General features: G+C 45.0%; 1 protein-coding gene across 4 annotated transcripts in view; it reads right to left on the reverse strand.

Annotated features, from left to right (window-relative positions):
* SEPTIN6 (septin 6) overlaps positions 1 to 17344 on the reverse strand; it is a 73939-nt gene that overhangs the window by 21488 nt on the left and 35107 nt on the right. For all 4 annotated transcript variants that reach the window (XM_052662803.1, XM_052662802.1, XM_052662804.1 and 1 more), the window contains exons 4-5: positions 6810 to 6996; positions 3783 to 3944 (exon numbers count right to left, since the gene is read on the reverse strand). In XM_052662803.1, the coding sequence (XP_052518763.1) occupies positions 3783 to 3944; positions 6810 to 6996 (349 nt within the window). The remainder of the gene's footprint in view (positions 1 to 3782; positions 3945 to 6809; positions 6997 to 17344) is intronic.

Below are 17344 nucleotides of genomic sequence, written 5' to 3' on the forward strand. Positions count from 1 at the left end.
CAGGGCGGCAGGTCAGCTCAGCTTTAACCGTGAAGGGCAGGAAATCGTGGGGTCGGCTCTGGCCACCTTGCTGCTGCTCTTGAGAGCCTGGTGGCTCTGACAACTAGAATAGAGCTGAGCAGGGCAGGGAGAAGGTAAACCCTCCAGCCCCTACCCCCTACCCGCCTGGGGCTGGCACTTTGTAGGTGTGGGCCCTGAGAGGAGACTTGCAAGACAGCACTGCTGCTGAAACATGTATGGGTTCCTATGGGGATTCCATGTAATTCTCACTCACCCGAGACCTCAGATGGGCCCCTGTCTCAGAAAACTCCAACAAGGGATAGTCCCAAGCCTCCTCTTGGGAGTCTGTTCCCAGACTCTCTCTCTTTTTTTTTTAGAGTGAAAGAAGGCTTATCCAGGGAGGAAATACAATCTGTAGACAGAGTGGGGGCTATCTTGGAAGGCAAGAGAGCCCCAGGGTATGGGGTTGTAGACAAAGTGATAGGTAAGAAGTGGATTTATTCAGAGAGAGACACACTCCACAAACAGAGTGTGGGCCATCGCAGAGGACGAGTGCCCAGACTCACTATCTTTATGGTCTCATATGTCCCTTAAATTCCTCTTGGTCCATTTAAAAGTGTTCGATGAGTCAACCAGCCTGAACTATTCTATTCTGTTTCTAAGACACCCATTCTATTAGGGAGGTTAGATGACCATCCCCCTTAGCCCAGTGAAATACATTGTCAGGACCACTGATTCTTCATCTGATAAGATCTGGAGTGGGCATAGCTTCCTCCCAGGAGGACAATATTTCCCAGTTGTGGGGCTAGTTAACTGGCCTTCATTCTAGGCTCCTACTGGCCACCGAGCAAGAGAATTGTCTTTTACCATCTGAGCCATCAGGGAAGCCCGAGAGCATTGACTGATCCTCCCAAGTTTACCCTTGGTGGTGATTCACACACAAATATTGCGAACTATGGAAATGGCACTGCTGCCTTGGGGTGGGGGGAGACAGGCTTGTACCTATGGGTCTCCCTGTGACCCTCCTGGCCACCCATATGCTCTCACTGGGCCCAAATGCCTTTGTGGGGGCCAAACCCAACAGCTCACAGGCAGCCAGCTGACTGAGCCAAATTGAGTAACTGGGCCTATTCCCTGCTCCCTGGCCATGGTTTGAACCATTCAAAGAACATTCAATTTGAACAACAGAGCAAATTTTGGGCTTCCCGGGGTGGTGCTAGTGGTAAAGAACCTGCCTGCCAATGCAAGAGACATAAGAGATATGGGTTCAATTCCTGGGTTGGAAAGATCCCCTGGTGGAGGGTATGGCAACCCATTCCAGTATTCTTGCCAGGAAAATCCTATGGACAGAGGAGCCTGGCAGGCTACAGTCCAAAGGGTTGCAAAGAGTCAGACACAACTGAAGCGACTTAGCACAGCACACCAGAGCAAATTTTAGCACTCAAGTCTGCCACCTTGAGAGCTATCGGAGTATTGGTGGAAAGTAGCATACAGCAAGACCTCTCCCTCTCTCGTTTGAGCACTCTGAGCCGAAATAAGTGTTTTCAGAGCCACCCAGGAGCCAAGAGGGAGGCTAGACCTCTTGACTCTCATTCCCTGCTGTGAAAATCCCAAGTGGGGAGCTAAGGGATGACTGAGAAGTCTTCTCCACTAGAGCAAGAGGCTTCTTCCATTTTTCCAACCCAGTTCCCATGACAATTGGCTAGGGTGGCTGAGACTGTGGGGCTGGAGTCAAATCCAGAATTGAGAGACCAGCATCCATTTCTCCTACCACCCAACCCCGGCTCTCTGATGCTGCTGCTTCTCAGGCCACAACTCATCTGGAAGGCCCAGTGTGACACAGTTGCTCCAGGGATAGTCAGGCTAAGCAATTCTATGTATTTCATAGCAGCTACTCCCCCCGCCTTCCCCCATCACAACACATGTAATACACAGTTTGCACATGCATGCCCCCTCCCATGCACATGCCCAGTTCAGGCATGCTAGCTGTAAGCCACCCCTGTCTTGAGCTGTCTGTCACATACAAAAAAGCCTGGAGGAACGCAAGAGAATGAGTGCTGAGGGATGTTGCAGGGATAACCTCAGAGCCACTCAAATTAGGTTTTTCAAAGTGAAGCTTTGGCACACTGGGACTATTTATTGTAAAAAAAAAAAAAAAAAAAAAAAAAAGGACCCCAAATCCCAAATCCCTTCACAGGTGAAACAGCGTAGTTGAGGATTACTGCTTCATAGCACAGGAAGTTTCCCACCTTGAGGCCAAGGCTGCGCGGGCTTCAAGCAAGGGCCCAGAGGTAAGCTGAAAGCAGAGCCCAAAATGATGGTCACTCCTGACCCACCACATAGTCAGAGGTTGTTCTGTGTGACACCCTGAGTTTGCTGAGGACTCTTCGACCATATCCATATCCATCCTTAGCCAAGCAAACCACCAGCCTGAAAGCTGCCTAGTGACTCAGGTATCCATGGGGCCCGATGTTCTGAGGTGAGTACAAGTTTCCAGACCTCAGTGTGGTGACACCAGATGACGCTTCTCTCTAAGCTCCAGTTTTCTGGAGATTAGGTGCCCCTTCGGGTTTTCTTATCCTAGCAGAACCTAATTTTCATCAAAATGTCCTGGTGGCTGGAGAGGATATGCTGTAACCTTATTTTTTAAAAAATTAGTTTTTCAATATTCAGGCCTAGTCAGAGAGGCCACAACTCCACCTCCCATGATCTACACAGTTCTATCCTCCAGCCAGGTTTGTCAAAGATAACCAAGGGCCTCTCATCACAAACATATCTCTGGTGCGCTGACGGGCAAAAAGGCAGCCAAGACAGTGACTTGCTGCCCCACTAGGCTAATTTGTTGGCTGATTCATAGGAGGTGGTAGCTGATGCGTAATGATGACTTAGGGGGCGGTGGCAGCAGGAAAGTTTTCTAAAAATGGCTTTTATTATAAGGCTTTCCTGCATTTGGCTATACTCAGGCATTATGTCATTAGGAAAAAACTGATGACTCTCAATAGAGAAACAGAAATCTGTTCCCAAAGCAGAGGCTTTCTGCAAGCTATTAGCTGTCTCCTTGAAATCACAACATTGAAGATTTCGCAGCAACAGCATCAACACATTGTAAAGAAGCATGAGGAGCCATTTGACTCCCTGCCTCCTTCATTACTCATTCCTCTAGGAGGGGAAGTGGGGGAGTGAGAGGAAACATGGCAAGTGGTTGGTTGTTTTTTTTCATTTTTTCCCTTCAACTCATTCACACTTAATAAAGCAAAACATAATCATGAAGTTTAAAAATAACATTTCTCTAGTCACCAGAAAAATTGGAGACTACGTGTCATTTTTCCTCCCAGGGGCAGAGGGCTTGATTATCTGAGTACAGATTATCCTCAAGTCTCCAAAGCCAGCCAACTTTCTCACACTTGCCTTCTTTTGCTGCATCAACTGTCGAGACATTTTTCTGGTCTGAGACAAAGACTGCCTTTCTGGCAGTCCCCCAGGGGCTGCCTGGCCTAGATGAGAGAGGCGTCAAAGAGGAGGGTAGGAGACGTTGGAATCCCCTGGTCGAACCGATTCCTGGGGTCAGCCATTCCCTCCTGCAGTCTCTGGCTATTTATCTCTGCATGTCTGAGGAGGGAGGAGCTGTCTGTCTCTAAATTCTTTCTCACAAATACCTGAGACTCAGATAATCGAGTTGATTACACTAAGATGGATGGTGAGGTCTGACTGCTATTTGGCAAAATAATAATCCTAAAGAGCAAATGGCCAGAAAATTGAAGCCCTGTGTGAAGCCCACTCACGTTCATGGTTCCATTGATCTCTGCCACTGACTCATCATCTGTAGGGAATTGGTAGATCTGGACTCCGTTGCTGACAAGCTCGCTGGTGATTTTGATTTTGAACTTGGTTAGTTCACTCTTAGAAATGGCATCTGATTTGGCAATGATGGGGATGATGTTCACCTAGAGAAGGGAAGAGCAAAGAGGCATCATTACTGGAAATCTGCAGCTCAGAGTAGGTGACCTAGGACTTCTACCAGCTGCCAGAAGGAGAAGTTCAACCCAATAGTCCAGGCCTGGCCACCTCCATAGCCAAACAGTAGTATAATAAATGACGATGAGTGCTTTCTGTTTGCTGGGCACTGAACAATAAGTGCTTTACATGGATTAACACAATTAACCCTGGCAAAAAACTCTCCCAGAAGGTATTAGTACCACTATTTTACCAAGGACAAATTGAGACAGAGAGAGGCTAAGTAGCTTGTCCAAGGCCACAGAGCACACACATACTGGAACTGGGATTCAGATCCAAGTTGAACCTCATTTTTCAGTCTGTAGTCTTATCCTACCAGCTCAGATCCAAATTGATGAGCTGCGTGATATCTTAATACCAAGGTCATTGCTTTGGTGATTTTGAAGCAGAAAGATGACAACTGGGAATCTGCGGTGGACAAGGGGAGAAGAGGCCACTCCTTGCCAATAGTCAACTGTCCCAACCCATCTTGTGGGGGCTAGCCCTAAGCTAGGTGAAAGAGACCCATGTGGGAAGTGAGGCAGGGCAGGGCTCCATGAAGATGCATACACGGCCCTCTTTCTGGAGCCAACACTAAGGAAGCAGCCCACTGACGTGAAGACCACCCTCTGTTACTGATCTGATCTGTGCTGTGCTTAGTCAATCAGTTGTGTCTGACTCTTTGTGACGCTATGGACTGTAGCCCGCCAGGCTCCTCTGCCCATGTGGCTTCTCCAGGGAAGAATACTAGAGTGGGTTGCCATGCCCTCCTCCAGGGTATCTTCCCAACCCAGGGATTAAACCCAGGTTTCCCACATTGCAGGATTCTTTACCATCTGAGCCACCAGGGAAGTCCAAGAATACTGGAGTGGATAACCTATTCCTTCTCCAGAGGATCTTTCTGACCTAGGAATCGAACTGGGGTCTCTTGCATTGCAGGAGGATTCTTTACCAGCTGAGCTACCAGGGGAGCCCAATTTGATCTGAGACTTAGCCAAAAAGAGCTTAACTGTCAGAGTCTCCTGATTAATTTCTGTGTAAAGAAAGCAGAAGAAGATGCCCAATTTTGTACAGATGTAGGAGAAAGGCCTGATGCTGCCCTGAAGTCCAATCCACCTGGACCTTAATCCTTGAAATTCTTCCAAGAAGGGACAAGGCTTTTACTGCTGGAAGGTCAAGCAACTGGAAAGGCACATGCCTGAGTGAGACAGAGCAGAGCCAAGCTCAAGTTCACACAACAAGCAGAGCTGGTCCTGCCAGCACACTCCAATGGGCTGGTGTGGATGGTGCTTGGGCCCTGAAAAGAGCTCAAGACTTGAAATTTCCCCTTTCTTTGCTCTTTGCCTTTGGAGAGCCTCTCCAGGCTGATGCTGCAGCTTCAGGTGTTGGTCAAAGAAAGACTGGACCTTGGAGGCACCTCCCTTCAGGTCTTTGGGGCATGAAGGTTGAAGCCTTGGCGAGGTAATGCAGCAGGCAGTCAATTCTTGTCTCTTTTCACCACTTCCCCCATCGGCACGCTGTAAACATAGGCTGAACTTTGTTTACCTAACTCAGCCCGCCTAGCAGGCTGCCCACCACATGGCTCCGTGCTGCCTTATTCAAGACATGCAGGGCATGGTGATGTTTCCTGAGCAGCACGCCACTCACAGGCGGTGAACTCATTGCTGTGAAAAATGACAAATTGCTCCTCTTTTGATGACAGCTGAAACTCAGTGATTATAGTGAAGGTGCTACTAAACAACCACATTTAAAGATTTCTTTTTTTTTTTGTAAAATAAATTCCCTGGAGTTAGAGAGAGCTCGGTCTGCATCCCAGATCCATTACAAGTTGTCTTGAGCAAGCTATCTGACTGTGCCTCAGTTTCCTCGTGTGTAAAATGTGAATAATAATAATACTTACCACGCAGGGTTATTGGAAGAATGAAATAAAAACAATGCATATAAAGGACTCATCACAGTGCCAGGCACATATGAGATGTTAAGGGAGGAAATGTACTAGTAATGAGGCTTTTTAAAGAATCCCATGGTCAATTATCTTGCACAACCAATAATCCTTTAACATGAAGAATCATTGTCTAATTTACATCTGATGTGGGACTTGCATTTTTCAGTTTATCTTAAAGCAGGATGTGCCTGAATCCCATAGCCATTTTCCTTGGGTGTGGAGGCAATGTAACCTGGCACCACAGAGCCGAGCTCAAATCTAGGCTTTGCCAGGGCTGGCTCTATGACAATGGGTGTCTCCAAACCTCTTAGAACCTCAGTTTTCTCTTCTATAAAATAAGAGTAATGATGGTATTTGCTTTACTGGGTTGTTGTGAGGATTCAATGAGACACTCCACAAGGCACTTTTACAGTGGTGACATATAATAAAGGTTTAATAAATGTTAGCTGCTATGATAAAATTATTATTGATAATAAGAATAATAACTTTTGAAGTCAAGCTTGCATGTTTGATTCCAGTATAGATCAGTTAACATTGTGACAAAGGAAAAAAAACACCTTTCCACCACCCAAAGTCTGAGGCCCTAGACTCAGACAGCCATCTGTCCTGCATCCACCTTTATTCCCAAGAGGGATCAGGGCAGAAGACAGCTCAGTGCAAACTCATGCCCGGTGCTAGGAAAACATCACAAAGCATACGACTCAGGTGCTAGAGCAATTAACACCATCTTTATGGAGGGACAGGGAATGAAGGGGAGGATGCCAATGCCACAGAACCTCTGCCGGACTCTGGCATCAGTGTGGCACAGGAGACCACCAGGAGGGGTCCAGCAGGCCCCACCTCCTACCCACCCTCGCCCCTGCCTCCTTACCTTACTGTCCAGCTTCTTCATTGTCACTAGGTCCAGAGACTTCAAGGAATGACCCGTGGGGGCGATGAAGTACAAGCAGGCGTGGATGCGAGAGTCATGGTAGGTGTGCAGTACCCTGCGGATCTTCAGCTCCTCCTGCAGGTAGGCCTCAAACTGGGCATCGATGAATTCCACAATGGGCTTGTAGCTACAGGGCAGAGTGGGGAGATGGCCAGACCCCTTCAGACACCTGGATTTTGTTAGGTTTCAAAGCTCTTTTTGAAGTTCAAAATGCCCTCGGTAATCTGACTCCTCCCACCTGACTGGATTTCAGTAGGCCTCTACTCCCGTCAGACTAGCCACCTCTTTTATCCCTACATGAGCCAACTGTGTGTTCATCAGTGTGCTTTCTCTCTGGAACGAGCGCTTCTCTCTTCTCATCCCAGTCTTGCCCTCCCAGGCCTCAGGACTCGGATGAATGCCCATCTCCTCCAAAATTCCCCAGTGATGCCAAAAAGCCCTTCTGGGCCTCGGGAGTGTGACAAAGAATTATGCTATTGGATGGCTTACTGATGCTTCACAAGGATTAGTGTCCCCTCAAACAGACTGTGTCCTTGTGAAGGACAGGGACAGTGAAGGGCCCTTCTCTGTCCCATGGGGCCCAGATGCAGTGTGGAGCCCCCTGGCATCTGTGGATGAGCGGATGGTACCCCAGGCTGGGCTCATGTCGTTGCTTCCTGTGTTTCCCCTGCAGCAGCTAATACTCAACCTGGGTACCCAGGGGTGGTCAGGATGTCTCTTTGACCGACTAAAGCCACGCCCCCTGCATTTAAGTGCAGAGTCTTAACCACTGGACCGCCAGGGAAGTCCCTAAGGTAACTTTGAAAATTTGAAACTTTGAAAATTTGTAGAGTCTTACACACACAACCTCAACACGTGTGCACACCTCCCCACCCCCAAGCTCACTGAGTCCCCAGGCACAGAGCTCCTGTGTGGCTCCAAGTCTTGCTAAAGAGTCTTAGCCAAGAGTCAGTCCTCTGTTCCTCTCTGTCCTGGGAAGCTTCTTTCTTCTCTATGGCCCCTGCAGCCTCTTTCTGCTCTAACTAGGTCAGCTTAGCCTCCACCCTGCCTCTGTTCTCATCTCCCTGTCTGCTGCCTCTCCATCCGGGGTTTCCTCCCTTCAAGCAAGAAGAGGTTTGCTATCTGGCCCAGGGCAGTGGTCCCTAACCATTTTGGCATCAGGGACCAGTTTCGTGGAAGACAGTTCTTCCAAGAATGGGGGTGGAGAAGCAGGAGTGGGGGGATGGTTTCAGGATGATTCAAGTGCATTACATTGATTGTACATTTTATTTCTATTAATATTATTATTACATCAGCTCCACCCCAGATCACCTGGCATTAGAATCTGGGAGGTTGGGGACCCCTGCCAGATGGGGAGTCTGCAGAGACCACCGCGGGAAGAGAATGTGATGGAAGGAGGAGCCGGGCTCAGCCAGTGCCTCTCAGCTGCAGCAGCTCCCTACCTGAGCCTTTTTGAAAGATTCCCCTAGTAGAGAAGAGAAAAGAGCTTTTTAAAAAGGAAATCACAAAATTCTAGATTCTGAGAGCTACATACAGAGAGAGCCAGGTGCACGGTACCTCTGGAGCCCCAGAGAAAAATCTAAAAATATAGTCCTTTCTTTCTTCCTTTGATCCCTGTGAGCCAAACACTGTTCTGAAGCATAATAGCATCAAAGGATCACTTGGTTGCAGGGATCCTTAGAAGGTTCCTGAAGAATTAGCGGAGTGCGGGGGGAATACATCCCTTAGGTTTGTTTAATTAATTTTTGGGTGACTGGCTCATTCGAATGATCTAAATATGGCACGCCCATATTTTTTCCTCCATTATATAACTTTTTTATTTTATTTTTTGCTCTACAGAAGGGACCTAAGGAGGACACAAAGCAATGCATTTTTAGCTTTTTACTCCCTGCATCTCTAGTGACACACTGGGTCTATCTTTCTGCTAACGCCTCTGGCCCTTAGGGTCTCTGAAGAGAGGCATCATCAGAGCAGCCAATCCACCCACAGGATTTGGTTCAGCCTAATCCTAAATGGATGACTCATCTTTGTCTTATTCATTTTTACCCTTTTTCTGACATTTTGGTTTTTTAATTTAGTTTTATTGAGATGTAAGTGACATATAGCACTGTATAAGTTTAAGGTATACAGCATAATGATTTGATTTACATACATCATGAAGTGGTTATCACAATAACTCTAATAAATATCTATCATCTCACATATGTACAAAATTACAGAAATACAAACAAAATTTCCCTTTTGATGAGAATTCAGGATTTACTTTCTTAACTTTCATATATAACATACAGCCATGTTAATTACATTGATCATGCTATATATAAATTACATCCTTTGTATTTATTTACCTTAGAACTAGAGTCTTATTCATCTTTTATCCTCAGTGTCCCACACTGTATCTGGAATTTAGTAAGGGTCCCACTCCCACTCCCAATGGCTCATCTTCCTTCAATGGCCATCTCTCCCATCCCACTCTGTCATGCTCACTGGACTCCAGTCCATGGTAAACAAAATCCCTTACTCCCATAAGCAATTGTATCACAAAAATGCTTCCTTCTTAAAAAAAAAAAGAAAAAAAACTGCTTCCTTCTGAGGGACACCTGGCTCCCCTTCAAAGATTTTGCTTCCTTCATATCCTTATCAACTGGAAATGTCTACATCCCTCACACCCCACGGCAGCTTTTTTCCAGCCCATTTTCCCTGGCTTACTATGATCTGCTAAAAAACCCAGCTCCAATATATTCTACCCCTCTTTCTCATGACTGTTTATCTTTTACTTCTCAGGGTAGGAATTCCTTTTTATCTTTTGGCCATGCCACATGGCATGTGGGATCTTATTCCCTGACCAGGGATCAAACCCATGCCCCCTGCAATGGAAGCTGGGAGTCTTAACCACTGGACCACCAGGGAAGTCCCTTCAGGGTAAGAATTCCTTAGCCTGGGATCCACAGACCTTGAAGAGGTCTATGGATAGAATCCATAGGATCCATGAACTTCAATAGGAAGAAACACATCTTTTTTCACTAAGCTGCAACTGAAGTTTAGAGTTTCTTCAGGTACAAAAGTAGGTAATGCAAAGGAAACCATAAACAAGACGAAAAGACAAACCCTCGGAACAGGAGAAAATAATTGCAAACAACCCGATCAAAAAACGGGCAGATGACATAAACAGACATTTCTCCAAAGAAGATATACAGATGGCCAATAAGCACATGAAAAAATGCTTAATACCGCTCATTCTTAGAGAAATGCAAATCAAAACTGTAATGAGTTATCACCTCACACCAGTCAGAATCATCAAGAAATCTACAAACAATAAATGCTGGAGAGGATGTGGAGAGAAGGGAACCTTCTTGCACAGCTGGCGGCAATGTAAATTGATACAGCCATTATGGAGAACAGTATGGAGATTTCTTAAAAAAGAAATGGAATTGTCAAATGGCCCAGCACTCCCACTACTGGGCATATACCCTGAGAAAACCATAATTCAAAAGACACATGTACCCCAGTGTTCACTGCAGGACTATTTATGGTAGCTAGGATATGGAAGCAACCTAGATGTCCAGAGACAGATGAATGGATAAAGAAGTTGTGATACATATATACACAACAGAATATTACTCAGCCATAAAAAGGAACAAACTTGAGTCAGTTCTACTGAGGTGGATGAACCTAAAGCCTGTTATACAGAGTGAAGTAATTCAGAAAAAGAAAAACAAATATCATATATTAATGCATATATATGGAATCTAGAAAAATGTTACTGATGAACCTATTTGCAGGGCTGGAATAGAGACGCAGACATAGAGAATGGACTTGTGGACACAGTGGGGGAAGGAGAGGGTGGGACAAATTGAAACAGTAGCATTAAAACATATATATCACCATGTGTAACACAGATAACTAGTGGGAAGTGGCTGTATGATGCAGGGAGTTCATCCTGGAGCTCTGTGATAACCTAGAAGGGTAGGAGTGGGTGAGGGTGGGAGGGAGGCTCAAGAGGGAGGGGACATATGTATACTTATGGCTGATTCATGCTGCTATATGGTAGAAACCAATACAATGTTGTAAATCAATTATATTCCAATTAAAAATTGTTTAAAAACCACACTGAGATATCACCTCACACCTATTAGTATGGCTACTATCAAGAAGACAAGAGAAAAAAGAAAAGAAGACAATTTTTATCCATTGATCTGTTGTTCCATACTTGCATTGTTTCCATATCTTGGCTGTTGTGAATGGTGCCACAATGGACACAGGAGTGCAGATATCTCTTGAATATCCCGTTTTCATTTCTTTTGCAATATGTACTCAGAGGCAGGACTGCTGGATCATATAGTAGTTCTATTTTTTATTTTTAAAATTGTTTTCCATGATGGCTGAGCCACCAGCGGTGCACAGGTATTCCTTTTTCTTTATCTTTGCTAACGCTTGATTTCTTTTCTTAAAAACAATATAAGGTATCTATCCACAGATGAATGGATAAAAAAGATGCGTCCAGTAAAGTAATTATACTCCAATAAAAAAATAAAAGTCATGCCAGCAAAAAACAAAGTAGGTAACAGTCTACAGTAACTTCAGCAGTGCCTGTGATTTCATAACCAATAGAAATTACCAATAGTTTTCATTTCCTATAATTGTTGCAAATATCTTAAAATAGCATTTATAATCATGACCTCTAAATTATAATCGTCATTAGACCTGCATATAGCTATTGTTATTTCAGAGATTAGTAGAGAAGGACACAGATTCCTATATCACAATTTTAAAGTATTTTGGTAACTGTATTTTTTTGGTGGGCTTCCCTAGTAGCTCAGCTGGTAAAGAATCCACCTGCAATGCAGGAGACCCTGGTTCGATTCCTGGGTCAGGAAGATGCCCTGGAGAAGGGATAGGCAATCCACTCCAGTATTCTTCAGCTTCCCTGGTGGCTCAGCTGGTAAAGAATCCGCCTGCCATGCGGGAGACCTGGGTTTGACCCCTGGGTTGGGAAGATCCCTTGGATAAGGGATAGGCTACCCACTCCAGTATTCTGGCCTGGAGAATTCCATGGACTGTAGAGTTGATATATTTTAGGCAAGTTATTCTGAGCCCAGAGGCCTCACTGGTTTAAGGGGCCAATAGCACACACAAGCCCAGTCTAGACACTATTTGTTATTCATTTCAGATGGTGATATGCATTATGAAGACAATAAAATAGGACAATGGGATAACAACTGACTGAGGGCTCAGCTACTTTAAATACAGTGATCAGGGAAGGCTTCTCTGAGGATGTGGCACTTGAGCTTCAAGGATGCAAATGACAGTCATAAGAGAATGTGGGAGAAGAGCATTCCAAGCAGAAGGAAAAACAAATGCAATGGTCTTGAGGCGGAAACAAGCTTGACAAATTTGAGCAAGAGAATTAGGGAATGAGGAAGCGCAATATACTGTTCACAATTGCCAAAGGTGGAAACAACTCAAAAGTCCATCAACTGATAAAATGTGGAATATCATACAATGGAATATTACTCAGTCATGAGTAATATTACTTTTCAGCCATGAAAAGGAAGAAAATTCAGGTACATGCTACCACATGGATGAACCTTGAAAACATTATGCTAAGTGAAAGAAGCTAATCACAAAAGGACAAATAGTATATGATTTCACTTCTATGAAGTACTGCTGCTGCTGTTACTCGCTCAGTAGAGTCCAACTCCCTGCGACCCCATGGACCGCAGCCTGCCAGGCTCCTTTGACTATTCTATGAGGTACTAGAATAGTCAAATTCACAGAGACAGGAAAGAGAATAATAACTGGGAGCTGAGAGGAAAGGGTAATGGGAAGTTATTGTTTAATGTGTTTCCTTTGAGGATGATGAAAATGTTTGGGAACTAAACAGAGGGAGTGATTGCACAACACTGTGAATTTATTAGATGCCACTAAATTCGTTCACTTTAAAATAGTTAATTTTATGTTATGTGACTTTCACTTCAAGAAATACAAAAATAATGAGATAAAGCAAGTGAGGTAATGGAGACAGATCACATAAGGTCTTGTGGGTAAGATTATAGTAAGAGTTTGTTGTTGTTTTTTTTTACTGTGAATAGGGTCTTCTGTTCCATACTGCTTTCTAATTGGTTGTTGTCAGATAAGAAGTCTATGACTTTCTACATATTTATTTTGAAATTAGCTACCTTGTCTTTAAGTTGCTTATATTGGATTTTGTAAATAAAGATATTATAGAAAAGTAAGAGTTTTATCTTTCAATTGTTTTCTTTCTTGATGATGTTAACCAGTCCCTTCTTGAAATACTGTCCTTTGGCTTCACTGCCACCATTAGCTCCTACCTCTATAAGAACTCTTCTTTCTCACTCACCTTAGCTTCGATTCTTGGCCTGTCTCTGAGGTTCCATCCTGGACCATCTTTTGCAGTCATTCTGTACATCACAGACACTTTAGCCCTGGGTGGTCCCGTTCACTGTCATGGCCTCAGTTACCACTGGCTCCTATCACACTTTGTAGACACCCAGAAGTCACCCCAGTCTCCCTCTCCCACATGCCAGCCCTCTGTGCAAACACAGCTATCAGAAGCTCCCCTGCTGGAAACCCAGAAGACCTGGTCACAGACATCATACTCAAACAGTACCATGCCAGGCATCAAAGCCAAGATATCACAAGGTCTGGTCTCCTGGAACCAGATTCTCAGAGTGACAACACATCATTTACTCCATCCTTCCAATCACCTCTTTCCTCTATGCTCATTGCTATTCTGCTCTCTCCTCGTGGACTCACTATCCCTCCAAACTATGTCCATAGACTCACTATCCCTCTAAACTATGTCCATAGACTCACTATCCCTCTAAACTATGTCCATAGACTCACTATCCCTCCAAACTATGTCCACTGTGCCCTCTGAAACTCCTGAACCATGGTGAACGAAACTGCCACTTAGAGTGTGGTTCCCCAACTGGCAGCACTAGTGTCATCGGAAGGCTTGTTAGAAATGGAGACTCTCCAGTCTCAAACCCAGAGCCACAGGATCAGAATCTATATCTCATTAAGAGCCACAGTGGCTCATATGCTACTTTAAAGTCTGAGAAGCAGCATATGCCATCTTCCTCTTCATAGCACCTGCCTATCTCTTCATGCTACTGGAAATCTAACTCTCTCCTGAGGACCCCACTGCCTAGCAGCCCCCTTCTGTGTAGGCTCCTCATTCTCCCACAACCTGTGTACGCTGGGCTCAGTGCGGTGGGCATCCAGGCAGACGCTGAGCACTTCTAGACCATTACTCCTCTGCCTCTGTGTAAAACAACACTCTCCATTTGAGACCTGTTCCATCCTCTTCTGGAGGTGCTTGACCCAGTCTTTCTTCCTGTTCTGGGTGACTGCAATGTGCTTGTGGACAAGCCATCAGCCTTCAGCCTCTTTATTCCTTGATGGCCTCAACTTCCCCAACCTCCAGACCCTTCTACTTCAGCCACCTCCACACCAGACCATTCGCCAGGCCAGCCTCACCCAAGACAGCCTCTAACACTCCGCTCTCTGACCACTGCCACACATCTTTCCAGCTCTCCTGTGTCTCTGATGGGCCTAAACTTGATCCTTCACCTCATAGAATCCTCTGGTACCTTGGTCTCTCCATTATTTTACAGGCTATCAGCCCCTCATGGCCTCATCTTCTTCTTGGCCTGGGCTGACCCCTTAATCAATGGCCCCAAACACTCTTTTATCAACTCCTCTCCCATTGCACCCTCCTTGCCTAGCTGAACTGCTGGACTGGATACATTTCAGTATCTTCCCTCTGCTCCTAGACCACTGCCGCTGAAGTTGACTAGAAGCAATCACAAAACGTGGGGTCTTGGCACCCAAATTCCTGGCCTCCAACCTCACATACGCCTTTAAAACAATATGACATCCCTTTGCTTGGGCTCCTTCCCACTGCTTTCATTGACCAGGCCAAACCGTCCCCACTTTCCTCAAGCTCTGAAACTCATCTGTGACCCTTCCCTCTCACAGGACCGTGTCACCTTCTACTTTATCAGCACAATCAAGGTCACCAGGCTCATACTACCCCAACCTGCCTCACTCCCTTGCCTTCTCTGTACCCTCTAGCCTCTGAGGACAAAGCATCCCTCATCCTGTTCAACGTCCATCAGCCCCTGTGTACTTGATCTCATTCCTTTCAGGCTCTTTGGAGAACCTTCTATCTATCAGCTCCTAACCTCCTACTGATCACTCCCCCTCCCTGAAACCTATGAACAGGCTTATGTCTTCCTTCGTCTCAAAAAAACAAAAAAGATCTTTCCTTAGCCAGTCCTCCTCAACCACACTACTCTCCAACTACGGCCCTGTGTCTTCTCTTTCCTTACCAGTCAAGTCTCTCTTTTGCACCTACTACAGGGCCTGACATATAACAGGCGCCTTATAAACATATTTAGTGCATGGATAAAGATGTTTTTTGAAAGAACAATCTACTCATTTATTTATTTTTACTTCATCTTCATTCCTCAACACATTGTAGACTGGTTTCCACCCTCACCAGCATCCTAGTTAACACACTCAATGGATACTTTGGGGATTTTTGTTGTTGTTTGAAGTATAGTTGATTTATGTTGTGTTCGTTTCAAGTGTACAGCAAAATGAATCAGTTATGTATACACATGCATGCATGCGTGCTAAGTCACTTCAGTTGTGTCTGACTCTTTGCAACCCTATGGACTGTAGCCCGTCAGGCTCCTCTGTCCATGGGATTCTCCAGGTAAGAATACTGGAGTGGGTTGCCATTTCCTTCCCCAGAGGATCTTCTCTACCCAGGGACTGAACCCGCGTCTCCTGCACTTCCTGCATTGGCAGGCAGGTTCTTTACCATTTAGCGCCACCTGGGAAGCCATATATAGATATATCTATAGATACAGATACCCTGATGCTGGAAGGGATTGGGAGCAGGAGGAGAAGGGGACGACAGAGGATGAGATGGCTGGATGGCATCACCGTCTCGATGGATGTGAGTTTGAGTGAACTCCGGGAGTTGGTGATGGACAGGGAGGCCTGGCGTGCTGCGATTTATGGGGTCGCAAAGAGTCGGACACGACTGAGTGACTGAACTGACTGACTGATAGATACAGATATATCTTCTTTTTAAGATCGTTTCCATTATAGGTTATAATAAGATATTAAATATAGTTTCCTGTGCTATACAGTAGGTCCTTGTTTATTTTATATAGTGTATATCTGTTAATCCCAAACTCCTAATTTATACTTCTTTGATGACCATAAATTTGTTTTGTATGTCTGTGAGTTGGATATTTTTAGCTTTTTAAATTTTATCTTACTTATTTGTTTTGGCTGTGCAGGGTCTTCATTGCTGTGTGGGCTCTTTTCTAGTTGTGGAGAACAGAGGGCCACTCTCTAGATGCGGTGCTCGAGCTTTCTCACTGTGGTGGCTTCTCTTGTTGCAGAGCACAGGCTCAGCAGTTGTAGTGCACGGGCTTACTTGCCCCAAGGCATGTGAGATCTTCCCTGATCAGGGATCGAATGGCGTCTCCTGCATTGGCAGGCAGGTTCTTTACCACTGAGTCACCAGGGAAGCCGCTACTTTAAATTTTAAATCATGAAAAGTTAAGAGGTGTTTATTTTCCCCATCAATGTATATATTATATTGATTCATCATTCATTCAACAAATGTATACTGAATACCCACTATAAGACAGCTGGCTACCTTGTACTCATCTTGCAAAACTTGAAAACTTAGCCCAGTCATTCCTGATCACCTCCTCTCCCCTTTCTGCAGCCTCCAAACTATATACTCCCACCACCAGGCTGGATTGCCTGTTCCCACAGTCCTTCTCCACACATCTCTGTTACTGTACTTACCATATTATGTAGAATTTGTGCACAAATATTTGTCCCTTCTACTAAACTGTGAGTTCCTTAATTAGAGATTATCCCTTATTGTTTAGTATTCCTGGCCCTTCACACTGTACCTGGCACACAGTGGTGGATTAGTCGCTAAGTCGTATCCAACTCTTGCAATCCCATGGACTGTAGCCCACCAGGCTCCTCGTCCATGGGATTCCCCAAGCAAAAATACTGGAATGGGTTGCCATCTCCTTCTCAAGGCATACAGTAGGCATTCAGAATTTTATAACCTGAACTAGATCCCCCGTGTCAACTGGTTACTATGTCTTATGGATTCTTTCCCTTACATTGGCCTCTTCCTATCTATCCTTGAAGTTTCTGCTCCTGTTCAAGCCCTTTTCATCTCTTCCATCCTCATAAAATTCACCCATGACCTCCCGGCCTCCCTCTGGATGCTGCTTTATCTTTTCCCCAGCTCAGAAAAGCTTTTTAATGGAGCAGTCTACACCCACTGTATCTGCTTCCTTTGAAATTTTTTCAATTTAAAAAAAAAATATTCATAATCATGCAAGCAATACGTGTACTTAATCTACTATTCTCAGAGGTAACTACTATTTTTAGTTTGATTA

This window comes from Budorcas taxicolor, chromosome X (genome assembly GCF_023091745.1).
Source record: "Budorcas taxicolor isolate Tak-1 chromosome X, Takin1.1, whole genome shotgun sequence".
NCBI classification, from domain to species: Eukaryota; Metazoa; Chordata; class Mammalia; order Artiodactyla; family Bovidae; genus Budorcas; species Budorcas taxicolor.